Source organism: Rousettus aegyptiacus, unplaced genomic scaffold, assembly GCF_014176215.1.
Source record: "Rousettus aegyptiacus isolate mRouAeg1 unplaced genomic scaffold, mRouAeg1.p scaffold_m13_p_11, whole genome shotgun sequence".
Classification (NCBI taxonomy): Eukaryota; Metazoa; Chordata; class Mammalia; order Chiroptera; family Pteropodidae; genus Rousettus; species Rousettus aegyptiacus.
In genome coordinates, this window is record NW_023416286.1 from 84,270,518 (window position 1) to 84,289,886 (window position 19,369).

At 39.1% G+C, this 19,369-nt stretch overlaps 1 protein-coding gene and 1 long non-coding RNA gene across 3 annotated transcripts in view; one reads left to right on the plus strand and one right to left on the minus strand.

Annotated features, from left to right (window-relative positions):
• The window catches only part of TDRD3 (tudor domain containing 3), a 133,994-nt gene extending 130,007 nt beyond the window's left edge, over positions 1-3,987 (minus strand). Inside the window, exon 1 of one of the 2 annotated variants that reach the window (XM_036228906.1) lies at positions 3,865-3,987. In XM_036228906.1, coding sequence (XP_036084799.1) covers positions 3,865-3,905 — 41 coding nt within the window. In that variant the 5' untranslated portion in view covers positions 3,906-3,987. Of the gene's footprint in view, positions 1-3,170; positions 3,468-3,864 lie in introns of those variants that run through there. The other variant, XM_036228907.1, reaches the window with a different exon arrangement.
• The window catches only part of LOC107514616, a 120,888-nt gene continuing 105,311 nt past the window's right edge, over positions 3,793-19,369 (plus strand). The window contains exons 1-4 of the long non-coding RNA XR_004953409.1: positions 3,793-3,906; positions 7,218-7,289; positions 8,672-8,840; positions 11,077-11,220. This is a non-coding gene — a long non-coding RNA (uncharacterized LOC107514616). The remainder of the gene's footprint in view (positions 3,907-7,217; positions 7,290-8,671; positions 8,841-11,076; positions 11,221-19,369) is intronic.

Below are 19,369 nucleotides of genomic sequence, written 5' to 3' on the forward strand. Positions count from 1 at the left end.
GATGTTCAGAGAAGCATAAACAGCAATTAGGTGAGCCATTAAAAGGCAAAGGTCTCCCTGATTGCAATACCATCACTCCACAAAATAAGCACCTCGTCTTTCCCAAATAAAAAAGTGAATTTATAAATTACAAAATGCTTTAATTCAATTTTCAATTTTAAAATATGTTACTTTTGATCAACAATTTAAATTAGAAGTGGTCTGGACGTGGTTCCATAGTGTAGCAGTTAGCATGTCTGCTTTACATGCAAAAGGCCCTGGGTTCGTCCCCCAGCAGAGCCATGGTCCATGGTCTATGGCCATGCCACTCTGAACAAGCCCAAAGTCTGATCTCAGAAGCTAAGCAGGGTTGGGCCTGGTTAGTACTTGGATGAGAGATCACCTAGGAAGACCAGGTTCCATAGGCATAAATAATAATAAATTTAAAAAAAAAGAAGAAGAAGTGGTCACCACAACCTGGTGAAAATGAGTACTGAATCTTTAGTCCAGTATTTGGGTTCTATTCTTGGTTTTGCCACTTGCAACAGCAAATTGTTGATACTCTCTGTGCTTCAGTTTCCTCATCTGTGCACTGAGAAAGTTAAAGCTATGCAATCATTAATTCTATGGAAAATGTCTTTTCAACAATATGAACACGGCTGATTATGGTCTCTTAATATCTTGTGTTAAAAATAAACAAACGAAAACAACAAAAAAACAAACGGAGTCACTGTGGTAAGCCCCACCACGACTTACTACCTAAGCTGACTGCAGTTTCAGCCTCTCCCTCCTCAGAGCACCTATCAATTTCCTAGATGGGATGCTGCCCAATCATGAATCGTTCAATAAAACCAATTAGATCTTTAAACTTACTTGGTTGAATTTTTCTCCTTTAACAATTTCTGTTTTTAAAAAATTTCAAAGGTTGACATTTTTAAAAATTCAAAAGCTTAGTAGAAATACACAATTCCCCCTTAAGAGAAAGCTCCAAAGAGAAAACACAAAAAAGGCAAAGAGTGAAATAAATCTGTTATCAAGACAAAGCTAGAGTCAAGTCTGCTCAGTGAAGTTACCCCATGCATATAATTAAGCACTACAAAGAACCAATGTACCATTTACTGCATTATTTAAACATAACCACTATACTGTAGAAGTGCCTGAAACTTTTAAGTTCAAATTAGCTAAAGCTAATGCTTTCTGTGCTGCTGGCCACCAAAGAATTATATTTACACACACATACACACACACACACACACACCTAAAATATACATACATATTTACATACATATAGTATATTTTTAAATCTCTCAAGGTAGCTACTGTTGGAGTTGTATTTTAAAATATTGATTTTGTGCAGGTTCTAATAAAGACTTAAGAAAAAAATTCAGTCAAAAATAACAAACTAGGATAATAAATCATTGTATGAAGACCATCTGTACCCTCTAAAGATCACATTTTCAGAAACATAAACTTTCATACTAAATATTTCTTAAACTACAACTTTAGGTGAAACTGATAGATCAGATTTAATAATTGTTTAGGTGCTTTAGCATCTTTTTATGTCTTGCAAGTAATTAAGTGAATAGACAGAGTAGAAAAAAAGAAATAGTTTCATCAGTGACAATAAAAGAGAATTCCAAGAGTTAGGGGAAACTCGGGATGTGTAATGAGTTGGAATGAGTTGGTCAAAGGCACTCAATGGTCAGAAATTCTTCTTCCAGTGCTCTTCTCTGCCTAAATCTTTGAGATTCTGTATTTTAACATAGTACGTCTCTATTTAAATATAAGATCTACTACAATACAGGCCACCTGAAAGCCTAGAAGAGCCGCTTGCCTTCTTAAGCACAAGTCTAGTTAGTCTGTTCAAGACCCATCAGAAATTACATGACACTCTCCAATTTAAGAAGGATAGTCTTATCAGCCCCACAGATTACTCCTGCCTTTATGAATCAAAGCCAAACAAAAGCAACACAGTGTGGTGGAAGAAACATAAAAACAGATAATTTGCAATATGAAGTGGCCCATGCTACAACATAACATTCCTGGGGATTTGTAACAAAATAACAAAGAAGAGAGGAGCCCTACCTAAGCCTGGTTAGAGACCCTGGTTGGGGAATTCTGACTGACAGGGGCAACCTAAGGTCAATTGTATCAGTCTTTACTAAAAACCTACAACAATGTAGAAAGATGAAGTTCCCCACCATTAAGGAACTCAGAGTTCAAAGAACAATTTAGTATGTGTTTGGAACCAAAATAATGAGACTAGCCTTTTTGAAAAAGGTGAGGTCATGTTGGAAAGCAGTAAAATCCTACATCTGTAATGAAATCGTAAAACTAGTCTGAAGAACTAGGGTTCAATCTAACGAAGAATGAGGAACAATTCAAATTGAAGAGCGATCCAAGGTTAGTCAAGACAACCCTGTGAGCTAAAGAATGAAGGCAGACATTCCAGTTAAAAGTACAAAACGAATCTGAATAAGATGACTTTTAAACTCTATAGTTTGTTATGGTGTTCTACACAAAAACTTTAAGAACAAAAAAACAAAATAGTTAAAAGCACCAGATTTAGAAACGGCCCCCCTGCCATCACTTTCTGGCTATGTCATTTTTGGAAAGTTACATAACAGTTCTGTGTCTCAATCTCCACCTGTACAGGTGCCTGTACAGTCAGGAGCAGCCTCTTCGCAACACAGGTGTTATTATATCACTCTAATCCAACACTTTATTTACAGCATCAAATCCACATGTTTTAGGCACTTGTAGAGCCTCCACGATCTGGCTCCAACCTTTCTGGTCTTAATCCTCATGGGACACCCTTCCACTTCCACCAAGCATATGATCTAGTGTCAGTTCTGCAAACCAATAAACACTTTCCTACTCTGTGCCCCGTCTCCAGCGGCTACGTGTACAGAAAGTCTTCTCTCCCATCTTTTTTAAAGTGTCCTACCCTAGGAAATGAACTCTCCCTCCCCTCCTATTCCATAGCACACCTGCCTGCTCCTAGGTTCAGTTTACCACTATTTCCCATGTGTGTGTTTGTTCCAATGTCTCCCTCTTTCCTCTTTTCACTAAGATAGTGACCCTGTTGAGAGCAAGGGCAAACCTCTTTCATCCTCCTGCCCACCTCTCATCTCTCTGACTTTGCCTCTGCAGGCCCGGAAAAGCGTTACGGAATTAAACTGGATGCTTACAACTGTAATGGCCGCAGTTACAGAAACTGCTTAATTTCGCATAATTTTCCATTGCTTTCAGGTGCTAAGAATCTTGACACGAAAAGTCTTTTAAAAACCAGGACACAGCCATCCCTTCAAGAAAAGTTGTACAGAGCACCCACACGAGTTGTCAACGCGGTCATTCTCGGCTTGGGAAGTTGTGTGGGTGCCGCGGAGCCCGGCTTCACACCCGTGGGCACCGCGCTGGAGAAGACGGAGAAAGGGGCCCGGGCGGCAGCGGGGGCCGTGGCCGCGTCCGCCCTCGGCCTCCTGCGGGCCCGCGGGCGCCGGCCGCGCTCCTCCTCCTCCTCCTCCAGCCTGCGCCTCCCCGGGTCCCGCGGCGGCGACACCCCCGCTGGAGCGGCAGATCCTCGCGGGCTGATCGGCTCGGGCCCGGGCCGCCCGCCGCCCTGCCCGCCCTGCCCGCGGCCCCCGGGCTCCCCCGGCCCGCCGCCCGCCACCTGGGGCCCAGGCCGCGCCGCCGCCGGGAGAGGAGCCGGGGGACCCGGTCAGCTCCGCGTGGCGCCGGGGGCGGAGCCGGCCTGGAGGGCCCGGGGAGAGGCCGGGGGCGGGCGGCGGCCTCCGCCTACCCCGCACGCACCCCACCGCCCCCAACCCCAACCCTCCTCGGGGCCCCGGTCCGCGCCCGCGGCCGGCGGGACTCACCACTTACCAACCCGCCTGGGACAACGCCGCGCCGGGAACCTCGGCCATGGTAGCTGCTCAGGCCGGGGGTGGTGGGGGGCTGGGGTGGGGGCGGGGGTGGGGGTGAGGGGGCGGCCTCCTACTGGAGACCAAAAAAAAAAAAAGAAGAAGAAGAAGAAGAACAAGAAGAAGAAGAAAGAAAAGAAAAAGAAAAAAAAGAAAAGAAAAAAAAACTCCTCTGGTCGGCTCTGCAACTGGGCATGCTCAGTGCGCGCGGCGCTCCCGCGCGCGGGTCCGCTCGCCGCGTTTTCCGAGCGGCCGCAGGGGCCGGCCCGCCGTGCGGCTGGGTGGCCGCGGCGCGCCGGGGCGGCCTGGCGGGAGCAGGCCGCCGTGCCGGCGAGGACCGCGACGCTGCTCCTCTGCACCGACGGCCGGTTGCTCCTGGTGGCGGGTCACTCTCCCTGAGTTGCACACCTCGGGAACTAGTCGTGGGGGGTACTTCGTCGGGCAGGAAGCGGCGGGCAGACGGGCGGCCCGGGGAGGGCAGGGTAACGCTAGTGCTGGGACGGACGGGCCGGTCGGAGGCAGCGCTTTGTGCATAACACAAAGGAGAGGTGTACCCGAGCCCACTCTACATAGGAAAAAAGTTTACTTTCTTATAAACACTCGCTCCAATCGACCCGCCTTTCTAACCGCCTGGACGCGAAGCACACAGGTTCCCCCACTGGCAAATCAAATTATCCAGGTCGGGCATCACAAGGAAAGTGAATGGGCAACCCAAGGAAAGCTGCACGTGGGGGACGTGGGGAAATCGGGCAGTTGTGTCAGTGCTTGTTTTTCTTGTCGCTCTCCCACTGGGCCCGTCCACGTCCCAGCGCGGCCCTGTGACGTTGGTACGGGCACACCCAGGTCTGGCTCCTAGCGCCCCCTGGCCGGTGCCCTTAGATTTCCAGGGCTGAGGCGCAGGGCCGCGTCCCCGAGTGGGCATGCGCGGCGGCGGCGCGGCGCGGAGGACGCTCTAGCGTGATTGGGCGGCGGGACCCACGCTAGCCAATCAGGAGGGACGCGCGCCGGAGAGACGCTCCCTAAAAGTTTGCTTCACCTTCCACGGTCTTCGACCTGGACCGGGCCAGGAAAAAGGATTTTTTAAAGTGGTTCTCGGCCCAACTGCTGAGTCCCTGGGTGAGACTGTTAACTGAAATCCCGTCGCCGCGGTTGCTTTATTTGAAGCCATCAGCATAAACACAGAGCAGACTGCGGAACTGGGCAGAGCCACTCCTGGGGCTGGGGAAGGATTTGACTGTTACAGAAGGAAGGGGATGAGTGCCTGGATCGGAGCTAAAATTGCATAATACAGATTTTTCTCATTTTAACTGGGATATTCCGTTTGGGCGTCCCAAAAGGGATAAAGTTGCGATGCTTTGCTGAGTTCTAATGCTGTTGTAATTGGTTACCAAGCAGTTTTAGAATCAGAAGTAACTCCATTCTGTGCCCTACAATTTGCTGTAGTATACAATGTTTAGGCCATATATATGCTGCAAGTATATTCGTTTATAGGTACCAGTCATCATATCCAGGAGTAGAGAAAAGATTTACCATTTTGAAGTAAATAGATTACTCAAAATTAAATTGCTAGTAATTTTTCTTGGTGGTTGAATAGAATCGTCTCATCAATTATTTACATTTTGCAAATAATGTAACGTACACTGTAAAAATGATAGATTGTCCCAATCAGAATTCTTAACTGGTTAAATGTGAAGCCCATACACTTTTGTTCTCATATGTAGCATAATATAAGAAATTACCGTTGCATGGTGCTTACAATAATTTTAATGCTCCACAAAACACTAAATTCTCTTACTTTAATATATGCTTTAAGGAGTGGGTTTCCACTGGAGAAATTTGAGACTATATCAGTATCAAAAAGAATAATTACTATAACTAATTGAATAAAAAATTAGGTAAAGGAAATGCATGAGCTCAGAGTGCCACTAAAAATAAAAGAAGGAAGATGAAAACTTTCAGAGGAATACTAGAGATTAAGTATAGAACAAAGAATTAGAAAATGACCGTTTTCCAAATCGATTGTAATTGATTCAGGCAAAGTTCATCAGAAGATGCTAGAAACCACTGAGTGAAAGATTGTAGGCGTACAGGATCTTATGGTCTCAAAGTATCAAGCCATCACTTCTGCAAAAGAGAAAACCACCTTTACCTTCCAAAAAAAAAAAAATCACTGCCTTAAAAGAGTGACCAAAGCTAGAATTGTTAATAATGGGACAGTCTGGTGTTATATGCTTACTGATGTCATGCAGTCAGATATATACAACACCATTTAAGAACTATTCTTGCCGAAATTGTTTAACTTGGTTTTAATCAAACTTCTTGACAGTGGCTCCCAACCAAAGGGTGGATCCCCACCCCACTACTAACCTCCTATCTGCCCTGAGCACTTTGACAACGTCTGGAGACATTTTTATTTGGCATAACTTGGGGGAAAGGGACAGCATGAAGAGGGTTGTTACCGCATTTAAGGGGAAGAGGCCAGGGATGCAGCTAAACATCCTGCAGCGCACAGGCCAACCTCTTCACAACAAAGAATTATCTAGCCAAAAATATCAATAGTGTCAAGGTTGAGAAGCCCCGATCTAGACGTAGTGCAAATTAAGGTTTATAAGGGATATAAGAACAAGTTTAATGAAGAAAAAGGCAGATAAGTCCAGAATGTGACATTCTACAAGAAACATGGCCTAGATTGTTCAAATGAGCCATTGTAATTTTTCTCAAAAAAGAGAATTATTACAGATTGATGAGACCCAAGAGACATGACAACACAATGCAATCCTAGATGTTAAAAAAAGAAAGAAAAAAGATTCAGTGGTATTGTCCTTAATCTTGGAAATTTTATGCCAAAGCATTTACAACTGAAGGATTGTGGTATCTGTAACTTATTTTCAAATGATTTGGAATACATACACACACACATACACATATACTTTATGTATATGCATATTCATATATATAACAACACGTATGTATGTATGAGAGAAGGTAAATGTAGCAGAATGTTAAAAAGTTAAAAATAATTTTCACATCAAAATATTGGAATTATGTTTTGTATAGATAAGTCGGTGCCATGGAAAATGGTAGCAGCTGACTAGTCGAATAATGGATTTCTATTTTTAATAAGATATCATTGATTTACAAAAAATGTAAAGTCTTACAATCAGCTGAAAGTTGGAAGAAAATCTTAAGATGACAAAAGAGCTTTGTTAAGTACAAGAGGACAAAAAAGGCAAAGTTAAATTTATTGGGTGTCAATGGTATAAATTAACAGAAGAGAAATGAAGACTTATGCATCTCTGTCTTGTCCCTATTCAGTGAAAGGAAAGGTTCTCAAACCGAAGAAGAAAGAAGACTATAGATACATAGGAATAGAAATCACAATAAAAGGTGAGATAATAAGAGTATCTCGCCCCTCTGAGGCACCTTAAATTTTTTTACCTTTATCCATTTACATTCCAAAGAATAAGATAACCTGTGAAAGACTTAAGTGAGCCAATGCTAGGGAACCCTGAAGAACTGCTGAGCTCATCAGGAAATGTGCTAAACCCTGAAAACAGAAAAAAAATTACTGGTTTTAAGAAAGGCAAAAGAGTCTTTTCAACAAGTGGTGGTAGGGCAACTGGATATCCACATTCAAAAGAATAAAGTTGGACCCCTTTACATCACATACGAAAAGAAATTCAAGATTGATTATAGATTTAAATGTAAGCTAAAAATATAATACTCTTAAAAGAAAATGTGAAAGTAAATCTTCATGAAATTGGGTTAAGCAATAAATGCGACGTCTGAGCCCAATCAAAAAATGAAAAATTAGATAAATTGAACTATCAAAAGGTAAAACTTTTGTGCAAGGACACCATCAATATAGTGAAAAAGACAACCTATAGAATGGGAGAAATGGGGTTTTCATTGAGAATGTATAAAAAAACTTACAATTTAATAAAGAGACAATTCAGTTTAAAAAAAAGGCAAAGCATTTCAACAGATATCTCTCCAAAGAAGATATACAAATGGTCAATAGGTAAATGAAAAGATGCTTAATATCATTAGTCACTAGCAATGCAAGTCTAAAGCACAATGAGATACTTTACACCCACAGAAATGGTTATAGTTTTTAAAAAATGGGCAGTAAAGTGTTGGTAAGGATGTGGAGAAATTGGAACCTTCATAATTACTTGTGGGAATGTAAAATTGTGCAACCGCTTTGCAAAACAATTTGGCAGTTGCTCAAAAAGTTAAACAGAATTTCCATGTGACTCAGCAAGTCTCCTCTGTGTATACCCAAGAGAAATGGAAACATGTCCATACGAAAATGACATAGATATTCATGGCACTAATCATAATAGCTTAACAGTGGAAACAATCTAAATGTCTGGCAAATGATAGATTAAAAGTGGAGTTCCACAAACTAAAGACCAGAGAATTTGCTGTTAAACCATTAGTCATGATTTTAGAACTTATGGTTTAGGAGATAAATTAGGAAGAGGAAATGACATAAGCTACCCTCTAAAGATTTTTCGACTCCGATTTTTTGACTCCTAGAATTCTGTAATTCTAAGTCATGTCGGATGAGCCTAATGTCCTCTAAAAAGTTTCTAGTAAGTAAAAGAAATAGGGTGTGGTCTAGACTGAGTTGTGCTATGATAATAAACAACCACAAAATATTAGTGCCCTTCAATTAAAAAAAAAAAAAAGGTTTTTTTATATGTGCAATGTGAATGGAGAGTGAGGAGGAAGGGCTCTGATCATTCCGATCGTCCTTATTCCAGGACTCTGACAAAGCATTAACCATCTCAAACATTGCTGATCAAAGCAGCAGATGGAAAGGAGGCTCTGGAGAACCTCATAACAGAAATTAAATGCTATCCCAGGAATAGACATGTGACAGCACAGGAAGTCAATCACCAGATGCCAGAAGTGAAGATCCAGAAATATTAAGTGAGTAAGATTAATGGTTGTGGTAGTCAATAAGGTCCCAGTATTGTTTGTAAAAACAAAACCCTGAAGATAACAAAATTTCATCAATGGGGAAATAAGATAATGGGTACCATGAAGATATTACCAAAAAAATAAAAGCAGATCACTCTACTGATGTATCGGTTAGATATATATGTGGATTAAGGGAATAAAAGCAATTTTTAATATGATGTATTACTACAAATAATTAAGACAAAGGCAAAATCCCTATAGAAAAATGGAGCAAGTATTTGAATAGGAAATATACCAAAAAAAAAAAACAACTAAGTAGCCCATAAATAAGTGAAAGTGTTTAATCTCATTAGTAATCACAAAATTAAAGCAATGAAATATCAATAAATTCCATTTTAACCTAACCCAATGGCAAAAACTAGTAGGCAATATCAAATGTTGGCAAGAATATGGGAAAATTGTTATTTTAATACACGATTCATGGGAATAAGGTTGATTACCATGGAGAATATTTTGGCAATTTCTAGCAATAGTGAAAATGTGTATAGCTTGTGTTAAGAGCATTTTCATTTTTAGAAACTTATTCTAGAGAAAGATGTTCATTGACATTTAAAATAGAAGAATAAAAACAACTCCAGTATCCAAATGGGGAGAAATAGGTGTAAAAAAAAGAAAGTTATATTCATAAAATAGAATGTTCAATGCCAGTTTAAAGGAATACACTAAACCTCTCTCTGTATTGGTTGGGTGGATGTCAACAACATAATGCTGAATTTTAAATAAGACGTCTTAAACATGCACAGAATATTACTGTATATAAAAATTTAAAAGCACATACTTACATCATTGAAACATCTAACAGAGCTCTCTGCCATGATGGAAATGTTCTATATCTGCACTGTCTAATAAAGTAGCTGCAAAGCGCATTTGGCTACTGAGCACTTGGAACATGGTTAGTGCAATGGAGGAACCGATTTTTTAAATTTTATTTCAATTAATTTAAATTTAAATAACCATACTGGCTAGTGACTTACTGGACAGCACTGGTGTGTTTATCTCTGGATGTGTAGATGCATATGTATGTATGTAGCAGTTTGAAAACAGATTTGAGCGATGCACAACAAACTCAGAATACTGGGTGGAGTGGGGAAGAAGGGAATGGATCTGAGGGTAAAGGATTTTTTACTTTATCAGTAAAGCTTATTTCTTTAAAAGAGATTAGAAACAAGTATGACTATATTAGTTACTGTTCCTTGAGTAGTAAGAATATAGATGTTTTTTTATTATTGTTTTATAGTTTTTATACTTTAAATGTCTCAAAAAAGCAAGTTGTGTCACTATTGTATTACATTGTACTTAATAATAATAATATACTTGTACTGACTACAATATATTCTGTTATAATGTTAATATAATCAAAATATAATCAATATGGAAAACAAGGAAGAAAAAAATAAACGGAAAGGAGGGCCAAATAAAGGGACGATAATATTGACCTTCGGAAATTTGAAATCATCTCATGTAGAAGGAAACTTAAACCTATTGTCAATCTCAGGGATTAGTCTTAAAGACTAAAAAGAAGATTTTGGCTGAGCATAATAAAGAATTTTAACCTAGGGGCAGTCCAACAAGGAAATAGGCAGCCTCAGAAAGAGTGAGTTCCCCAGCAGTGGAGGTATTCAAGCCTCTATTAGGTGATCAATTGCTGTGAACATTATAAATAAGAATCCAAGCGGTTAGACTGATTCATTGGTTTTCAAAGGATTTTCTAAGGGGAACTAGTGCTTCAAGAACCACAGTGGGGTGGGGGGAGTCGGGGCAAGGAGAAGGGTCAGCCAGCTGCGGTCTAGCCCCCCAAGCCCACTTAGAGCACAATAGTACTCCTTTTATGTGCTTTTTACACTGCATTTTGATGAAAGATTTCATTTGAATAAAGGATTCAACAAATAATAATAAGTTTTAAAAACTATGAGGCCAGATGAATAAACGAGTCATTCATTCAACACTGATTTCTTGAACCCACACTCTGAGCCAGTCACTGTGCGGGGCACTGCAGGTGAGATCAGCGGTCATGAGCCCTGCCTTTGAAGTTTATAATCTATCCGAGAATAAAACATTGAGTTATTTATACACAGATAATTAGTTATAATTGTAATGAATGCTATGGAGATATCCAATGCTCTTGTGTATGACGCTGTGAATCCATATTTTCATTATTAAAATGACTTTTTTTTTCTTCACCCAGTGGTATGATGGAACCAGTTCCTACCCACTCATGAAGGGCAATCAAGCACATCTCTTCACAATCCAGCAGTCACGTCATGTTGGTGGCCGTGGCACGGGTGTTCAGGTGTTCGTACCACAGTGATTGGCAAATGCTGCAAATCAGGTTTGTTTACTTTTTTTTTTTTCTCTTGGAAATCCAGTGTTAGAAAACAGCAGATACACAGATTCTCTGGGTTCAGGAACTGAATTCTAAAGAGATATAGATTCTTTTAAAGTGGAAAGAGTCATGCTACTTTTCAGTCTGCACATTGTAAGAAAATGGTAATGCTACTTCTTTACCCAGATAAGACAAGGGCAGAGTCGTTTAAACCTAAGCCAGCTCTTCTTCAGAGTCAACAGAAACCACTCTCCGAGCTCTAACACAATTGGTTGCTTCTGTAAAATCGCTAATTTTTAACTAACTTAACTTCGTGCTCTATCTTTTGTATGTGTTCTTGAGTGGGACTGTTGTCATTTTAATAAAAATTTATTTACTTAAAGCCTATGCATGGGGAGGTAGCAGTGAAGGAGACCAATGGCATCTTTGCCCTTACAGAGATTTCATTCTGATCGTTTAGGGACAAAACCATGTTTTTCACTTAGTAAATTAAATATTAGAGGTGCTCTCTATAGTTTTTGTAACTACCACAAACTATAACAGAATATGAGCATAATTTGACATAAATAGAGCAAAATGAGTTATAAGTGAAAAAAGAGTGAGAGAACATGCATAATACGAGTGTAGCTTTCTAAGTGGTTATAGAAGGATAATTTGATGGCCTTCTTTAAGTGATTTTGTGTTTTCTAAAAGTAGCATGTATTACTCTTGTAAAATTATATGCAGAACCAGTAAGTATATGACAGAGTGAATTTATGAGACATCTTTTATTTTGTGAAATCCTGGAGTTTCACATATACGTACAGAATGGCTGGTAGCTGTATCAATGTGAAGGTTTTTCTACCTTGTTAAGGATTTGTTATCTAATATACTGCAACGTTTCTCATGATACAGATTTTATATTTATATTATTTCTCTTTTGTTATTTATTATGGATGTCATATACAAATTTATTTTTGAAACACTGTTTCTCCAATTTAATACTTTAGTCAACATAGATATTCTGCATATCTTTTCCACTTAAACATTTCTTATAAGTCACTTAGTATTTCAAGTATCTTTTGTATTTCACTGAACATTTCTGAATCTATATCAAGTAGTTTTTATGTATCACTGAAAGTGCAGTAGATGTTGTCTTAGGACTATTTGCTTTCAAAAACACCTAACTTAATGAAAAAAAAAAATAAGAATGTGTAAAGATACAGAGGATCCTATAAAACCCAAGAGCAGTAAAGCAGTGGACTTCAGAAGGACTGTAAGCAATAGCGGGAAGCCACTGGACCCCGAAGCAAAACCCAGTCTCAATATCTCTGCTGCTCCTTGAACATCTTTACTTCCTAATTTGCATGGCTGCATTTCCTTAGCTCCTGAGTTTATATGTTTTACTTGCAGCATGCAGAGAGACTAACGCTTACTCTTGACCCCCACAGGGAGATTTCAGGGAAAACACTGTGGCGTGGCATGGGTTAGTAGCCCACCATGCGGCTCAGTCAGCATTGTCAGAAAGTGGGGTCATGTTTTACACAGAGCCTGCCAGAGAACCACTGAGAGAGAAGCAGGCAGTTGAGGGGGTATCTACCTGTTAAAATATAACACATAATTTTATTATGTGTTTAAAATATAACACATAATTTTATTATGTGTTATATTTTAAATTACCCAAAGCCCCTATATTTCAAAGGAATGCTGGTTGCACTGCTTATAAAAAAAAAAAATGAATCATCACAGTTTAACATATCTTCTGGATACATTTCGATTTTCACATACTCACTTTTTTAAAAAATAAAAATCACCGACAATCACAAAGGAATCAGCCCGTTTTGCTTTCACATCACAAAATTAGGCTGCATATACTTTAGTTATTTTATTCACTTCAAGCACTAAATTTTGCCGTATTCCTTAAAGCCTTCAAGTTACCTGTTAAGCTATTTGGGACAAAGAACATATGTATTTTGTGTTCACAGCATGATCTGATAGAGTACACAGGATGATGAGGTTTTAAAGAGAAATAGAGAATGGTCCCTCCAAAAATCTTTGTAGACTCTTGGTGTAATTTTCATGCTTAGTAAAATCTGCTAAGATTACATCTGATATTTTCTCACCTTCCTCAAAATTACCATATTCTAAATATTTTCTGAATTGTTTATCCCGGCCTAACATGCAGCGCTCCCCTTCAGACCTTCCCCAGAACTCAATCACTGTCATTTGTCCCTGCTCTTTGGTACTTAGCTACCTTTCAGCACACTGATAACACTTATCTAAACTAATTTGAATTAATTTCAGAGCTAATATTTCACAGAAAGTACTTGAAAGAAAATCTAAATATACTTTTTTCTCTTTTTTCAACTGATGTTAACTCCTCCTTCCTTTGGAGTGGTCAGATAAATAATAAAATTATATATATATATATATATATATTTGAGGGGGATCTTGTGGATGAGTAGTTTTCATCTAAATTAGTAAACGATAGTAAATGATAGAACCAAGATTCTAGAGTATTCTGGATCTAAAGCACCTGCACTTAGCAACTACACTCATAAGAAACTGGAAGTATCGCAGGATCTTTGCAAAAGGGAAGGATGAAATAAATGTGCTGATTTTAGCTGTTGAATATAAAGTGATGAGACATACCAAATATCAGGTAGAAATCTGGGCTGTAAACAGGTGAAGGGCAGATTTGGAGATATGGATTTTTAGACTCATCTTCTTAACAATCAAGAGATTGTTAAAGCCTTACAAATGAACAGTCTCCTGAGGAATAGTGTAAAAACGGAGAAGAGGCTCAAAGATTGAGCCTAACACAATAAACAACAGGAGAAAGAGGAGACAGAAAAGAAATAGAGAAGCTGTAGGCAGATGGCTGGAGCTGTGATGCTAGAATGACAAACAATGTGGATGGCTTGTTAAAACAAATAAACTGAATGAAGTTAAAAGGTAGCTGCTTGACAACCCGCAGACAACACCTTAATAAAGCATGAGCAAAATATTCAGAGGCCCCTTCCTTAGCTTATCCTGTCCATTAACGTTCACATTATTATGATCTTCATTATCATCACAACAAAATTTACAGAATGTGCTAAATATTCTCTTAAATACAAATGAGGAAACAAGATTATAGTGGTAAAATTATCTTTCCAAGATAACTGTGCAGTAAATGGTAAAACTGAGATCCAAATCGAGGTCTGTCCAACACTCACACACACCATCCTCTTAACCAATACACCATTCTGAGCATGTGGGACAGTGGCGATGGCCATCATTTCTAGGTTTCTATCGTGAAACTTATATTATTTCTATCATAAACATTTCTGTCATGTGTGCGCACATGATATAAAATAGCATTGAGTTAATAAATATTTATTAAATCAGTCACATAGTGAGAAGGTAATTCCCTTTCCAGTTCTTTTTCAGTTGATAGAAGGGCCTCAATGAGCAGGTATCAGTTTAAAGCAAGTATTTCTAACATCTGACACTTGCCAATATCCCTTTTTAACAATAAAAAAAAAAAGAGCAGGTCTTAAGGTCAATATCTTCTGTAGACAACAATACCTAACTATCATTTAATAACATTGCTTTGTTTTCATTGTATTTTTCATAGTTACTTCTATTTATGGCAAATTATTCTTGTTTGTTATTTACAGAAAGTTTCCTATCTAAATACACATAAAAATATTTTAAAGTGACTCTGTTAAAAACATGTTAAGCAAATAATAATATTGGAAATATGCGAATATAGTAAAATTATGTAAGTAACTTGTGAATGACTAAAATTAGGAAAAATTGCATTATGTTAAATATCCTTTCCTTTTTCTGAAATCTTTAACCATAATCTTAGTGCTAGGGATCAGTTATTTATTTTCCTTTATATTTCTGTCACTCTTCCTGTAGCACTGATCCCAGCCCATTCATATGCTTCATTTTTCTCTCTCTCAATACCTCTCTCTCTCTCGCTCTCGCTCTCACTCTCTCTCTTTCGTTTTTTCTTTTTCCCTGCTCACTAACTGTAGGAGTACTAGCTGGCATATTGCCCTTCGATGGAATGTTAGTAGGCCACAAAAGTTGAGCTGAGCTTTGAGAGTCTGCTCTCATAGACCAAATCTTTTCACTGACTTTCCAATGCTAAAAATAATGAGAGCTCTGAATTACCAGTAAGGAGTCACTCTTGCTAATTTTCGCTATAAAGGATTTAGGAGTGGAATTTTCTAAGCCTAGGGGAAATAAAGCTGATTCATATTCACTTTTATGCCTGAAATATCTCAATAATAAATAAAAGGTTGGTTATTACTTATCAAAGCTTTGTGTTTTTACCCCTTCGCTCATTCAACACTATCCAATTAACATCTGAGCTCCACTTCCAGAGAAAGACCTTGAGACACAGGTCAGCTCATGCAGAAGAGGATCTTGTGAGCAGAATTAAGAGAGGTGTTGGGCTGACGAGTTCTATCTAGTTAGTGCAATTCTTTGAAAATTTGGGCTCATGACTCTCCTATGATCTAGGTAATGGGAGTACTTTACAGCATGCCTTGTACCTTTCTATCATTAGCTCATTTAATCTTAACAGAGTTGTTAGGAATTGTGTGTGTGTGTGTGTGTGTGTGTGTGTGTGTGTGTGACCCCTATTTTACAGATGAGGAAACTCAGGCCTAAATTTGCGTAGTTGGTCAATGGCAGAGCAGGGGTTTCAACCAAACTTCAAATAAGAATTTATCCACCCTTCACTAGCTTCTCAGCCCCACTACATTTGTACATACCCTTCCACCTTTGTTTTTGTGATTTTTGTAAACTCCTAAAGCCACCCTGGATTTGGGGTGGAATGAGAAGACTTGGAAGTGAGAAAAGAGGTTAGAATTCTAGGAACAGTAAAGAATAAAACAATAAACAGGACAGCCAGATTGAAGAGGCTACAGATCTCTCAATTTCAACAACAAAAAATCCCTGTAATGACGTTTTCAACTAGTCGCTTCAAGTAAATGTTTTTGTAAAAGACAATAAAGGGGATAATTTTATCTTCTGCTTCTCTTGATTTGGTATGAAGAAAAGAAAAGGTAACAGTTCAGTTTTAGACATAAATGGTCCGAATCATTCCTCTGAATACCCTTTAAAATTTTAAGAAGCCAAAATCATTGTTAATTGAATGTTAATTATAGATAATTTATTAATGTAGTCCAAATTTTCACAGACTTACCTGCCTATAGGTTCAAATGAGACTATGTTAGCATTTATGTGCCATTTTCACTGTCCCCCTTCAAACGTGACTACAGGACTTAAGTATTATTTGAGGGCCCCTCCCCTAGGCCCATGAAGGTTCCCCAGGAGCTGCGTATCACATTAGCAGCAACAGTCCTCCAAGGTCTTGTGTCCCTGTCCCTTGTTTCTGTCCACTGGCTCACGACCCACCAGGGGAAGGTACTTGGATATTACGACTGCCCATGAACTCTCTGAAAATGCTGTTTCTCTGTCTAGGAGATGGTTTATTACTGCCCCCAAACCTGCAAAACCTCTAAATGTCAAACAGCAAATGTTTTCCCTCCATTATCTCCTGTGCATAAAAGGGAGACTGTCCTTCTCCAGATCCTGGTTGCACTTGGGTCACTGGGGACCCAAAGCAGCTCTGCTTACTCTGTGGGTCTTGGAAATTTCTTCCGAAACAGCTTTTGCTTCAGCTCTCAGATTCCCTAAACTCAAACAAGAAACTGCATGGAACCAGGGTGAGAAGCAGACAGTACACTGCCCTCTCCACCCTCCTGCCTTGCTGAAAACAAGCCCTACATCTAGCCAAGTAGGTGTCGGGGAGCTCACGAGCCAGCCTGCTTATCAGACATGCCTGTACTTTTTAACCACAGCCAGAGAACATCCTCTCCCAATATTAGCTTTTATAATTCATATTTCTCATATATAAAAATTGTCTTTTTTACACAGATGGATAAACACATTAAATTCTTTTTCTAATCAATAAACAAAGTCAGACACATTTTATGGGATTTTTATATAGTAAATTACTATAGAATTGGGATTCAGCAACTTGGCTTTAACTCCTGACACTAGAATAACTAGTCGAATGGCCCCATTGAGATCATTTCCTTCTGTGGGACTGCTTTTTCTTCAGAGGCTTGGATTTCCAAATAATTGCATTATAAAGTCCTCTGGATTCTACTAATTTTTATGATTTCAAGAGTAATTTTATTATTTCCAATTATTGGGAGGTTGGCGAATTGTGTTTTCAAAGGTGGCTCCACCAATATATACCCCATCCCACATGCTCTTCTTACAAAGTGACAATAGCAGGCTTCCACTCACAGGTGAAGCTATTGCCTCCCTTTTGGATCTCTGGCTTTCCTGACCATTTGAATGTGCCAGAAGCAAGGCTGCTTGATTCCTGAGGTTAGGCGTCACACGTGGCAAACTAGTTTCAGTGTTCTCTCTCTCGCTCTCTCTCTCCCCCACCCACCCATCTCTCTTTTTCTCTCTCCCTGTCTTATGCTTGCTCTTAGATCCCAAACACCATGTTATGAGAAAGCTCAGGCCAAACAGAGAGGCCAAATAGGTGTTCCAGCTAATAGCCTTAGGCCGTCGACCGATCATCACCAGCAATTGACAGACATGTGAGTGAATGAACCCTCAGATGATTCATCATCCTTCCGTCTTTGTCTCTTCCAGCTGAGGCCTCATGCATCATGGAGCAGAGAACAGTTGAGCCTGTGGTACCCTTTCTGATTCTTGACCCACAGGAGCCATGACAGAGAATAAGTTATCATTATTATTTTAAGCCATTAAGTTTTGGGGTAATCTGTTAGGCAGCCAAAGTGACCAGAACCCGGGATATGCGAAGCTAACATGTACAGGCACTGCGCTAGGTCCCTGATGTGCGTCATTCCCTTTGGTCTGCACTGTGACTCGATATTTACTATTATACTGTATTATCAGGCATATCTGTGATTTATTTTATATAAAATTTTTAATCAATAATACAACTCCTAGATATAACATTGCCCCTTGAGAAAAATAATTAATACTTTAAGGTGTTCCATTTCCTAGTGCTGTTCCCAGATATGCCCCATGCTGCTTGATTCATTCAAAGGAAAAACTACTGTGAAGTAATGAAGACCCATTTCAGGGAGTCATGTTTTAATGTTGACCGAAGCCTAAAAAAAAATTTTTTTTTAATGATTAAAATTGAACTCTAAACCGCCTTCCACCTCTAAGGTTTAATTCGGTAAAATTAGCAATATATTATTTTTCAGATGCCTTTTGAAAACATGAGTTTTAGTTCTTGTTATAAAATATTCCTTCTGCCTCTTCTCTCATAATAGCTGATATCTATTTTTCTTAAGCTTCGTTGAAGGTAAGAAGCATAAAAAAAAAAGTGGTCAAATGAGACAGAGGTGTTCACTCTTATAATTTTTTTTAAAATACATTTTTTAAAGACCCTAATTTTTTACAGAGATGTATCTGGGGCTTATAGTGTTTGTCGAGGATACCTATTTCCCCAAATCAGTCTCTGTTATACAAAAATGAAAATAGTTAATGTAGTAATATAGTATAAACATGCATATATATATTAATTTTATGCATTCCTTATGATTGGTGCTAATTAGTATCAGACACAAATTTTTTTATTAAAAATTATTGGGGTGACATTGATTAATAAAATCAAATAAGTTTCAAGTGTACAATGCAGCAGTATGTCATATATATACATTGTGTGTTTGCCTCTCAAAGTTAGATTTCCTTCTGTCACCAAATATTTGACCCCTTTTGCCTCTATCTGCCTCCCTCTCCCCCCTCTTCCCTCTGGTATTCACTAATCCACAATCCATGTCCATGAGTCTCTGTTCGTCATGGACTTCCGTTTTAGATCCCATACATGAGTGAAATCATATGGTTTTCAACTTTTTCCTGTCTGATTTATTTCGCTTAGCATGATTATCTCAAGATCCATCCATGTTGTCGCAAATGGCAGCATTTCACCTTTCCTTATGGCTGAGTAATATCCCATTGTTTATATGTACCACATCTTCTTTATCCACGCATCCACCATAGGACACTGGTTGTTTCCATGTCCTGGCCACCGGGCATAATGCTATGAACATCTTTGCGGATAAATGTTTTCAGGTTTTTTGGGTAAATACCCAGAAGAGGGATTCCTGGATCATAT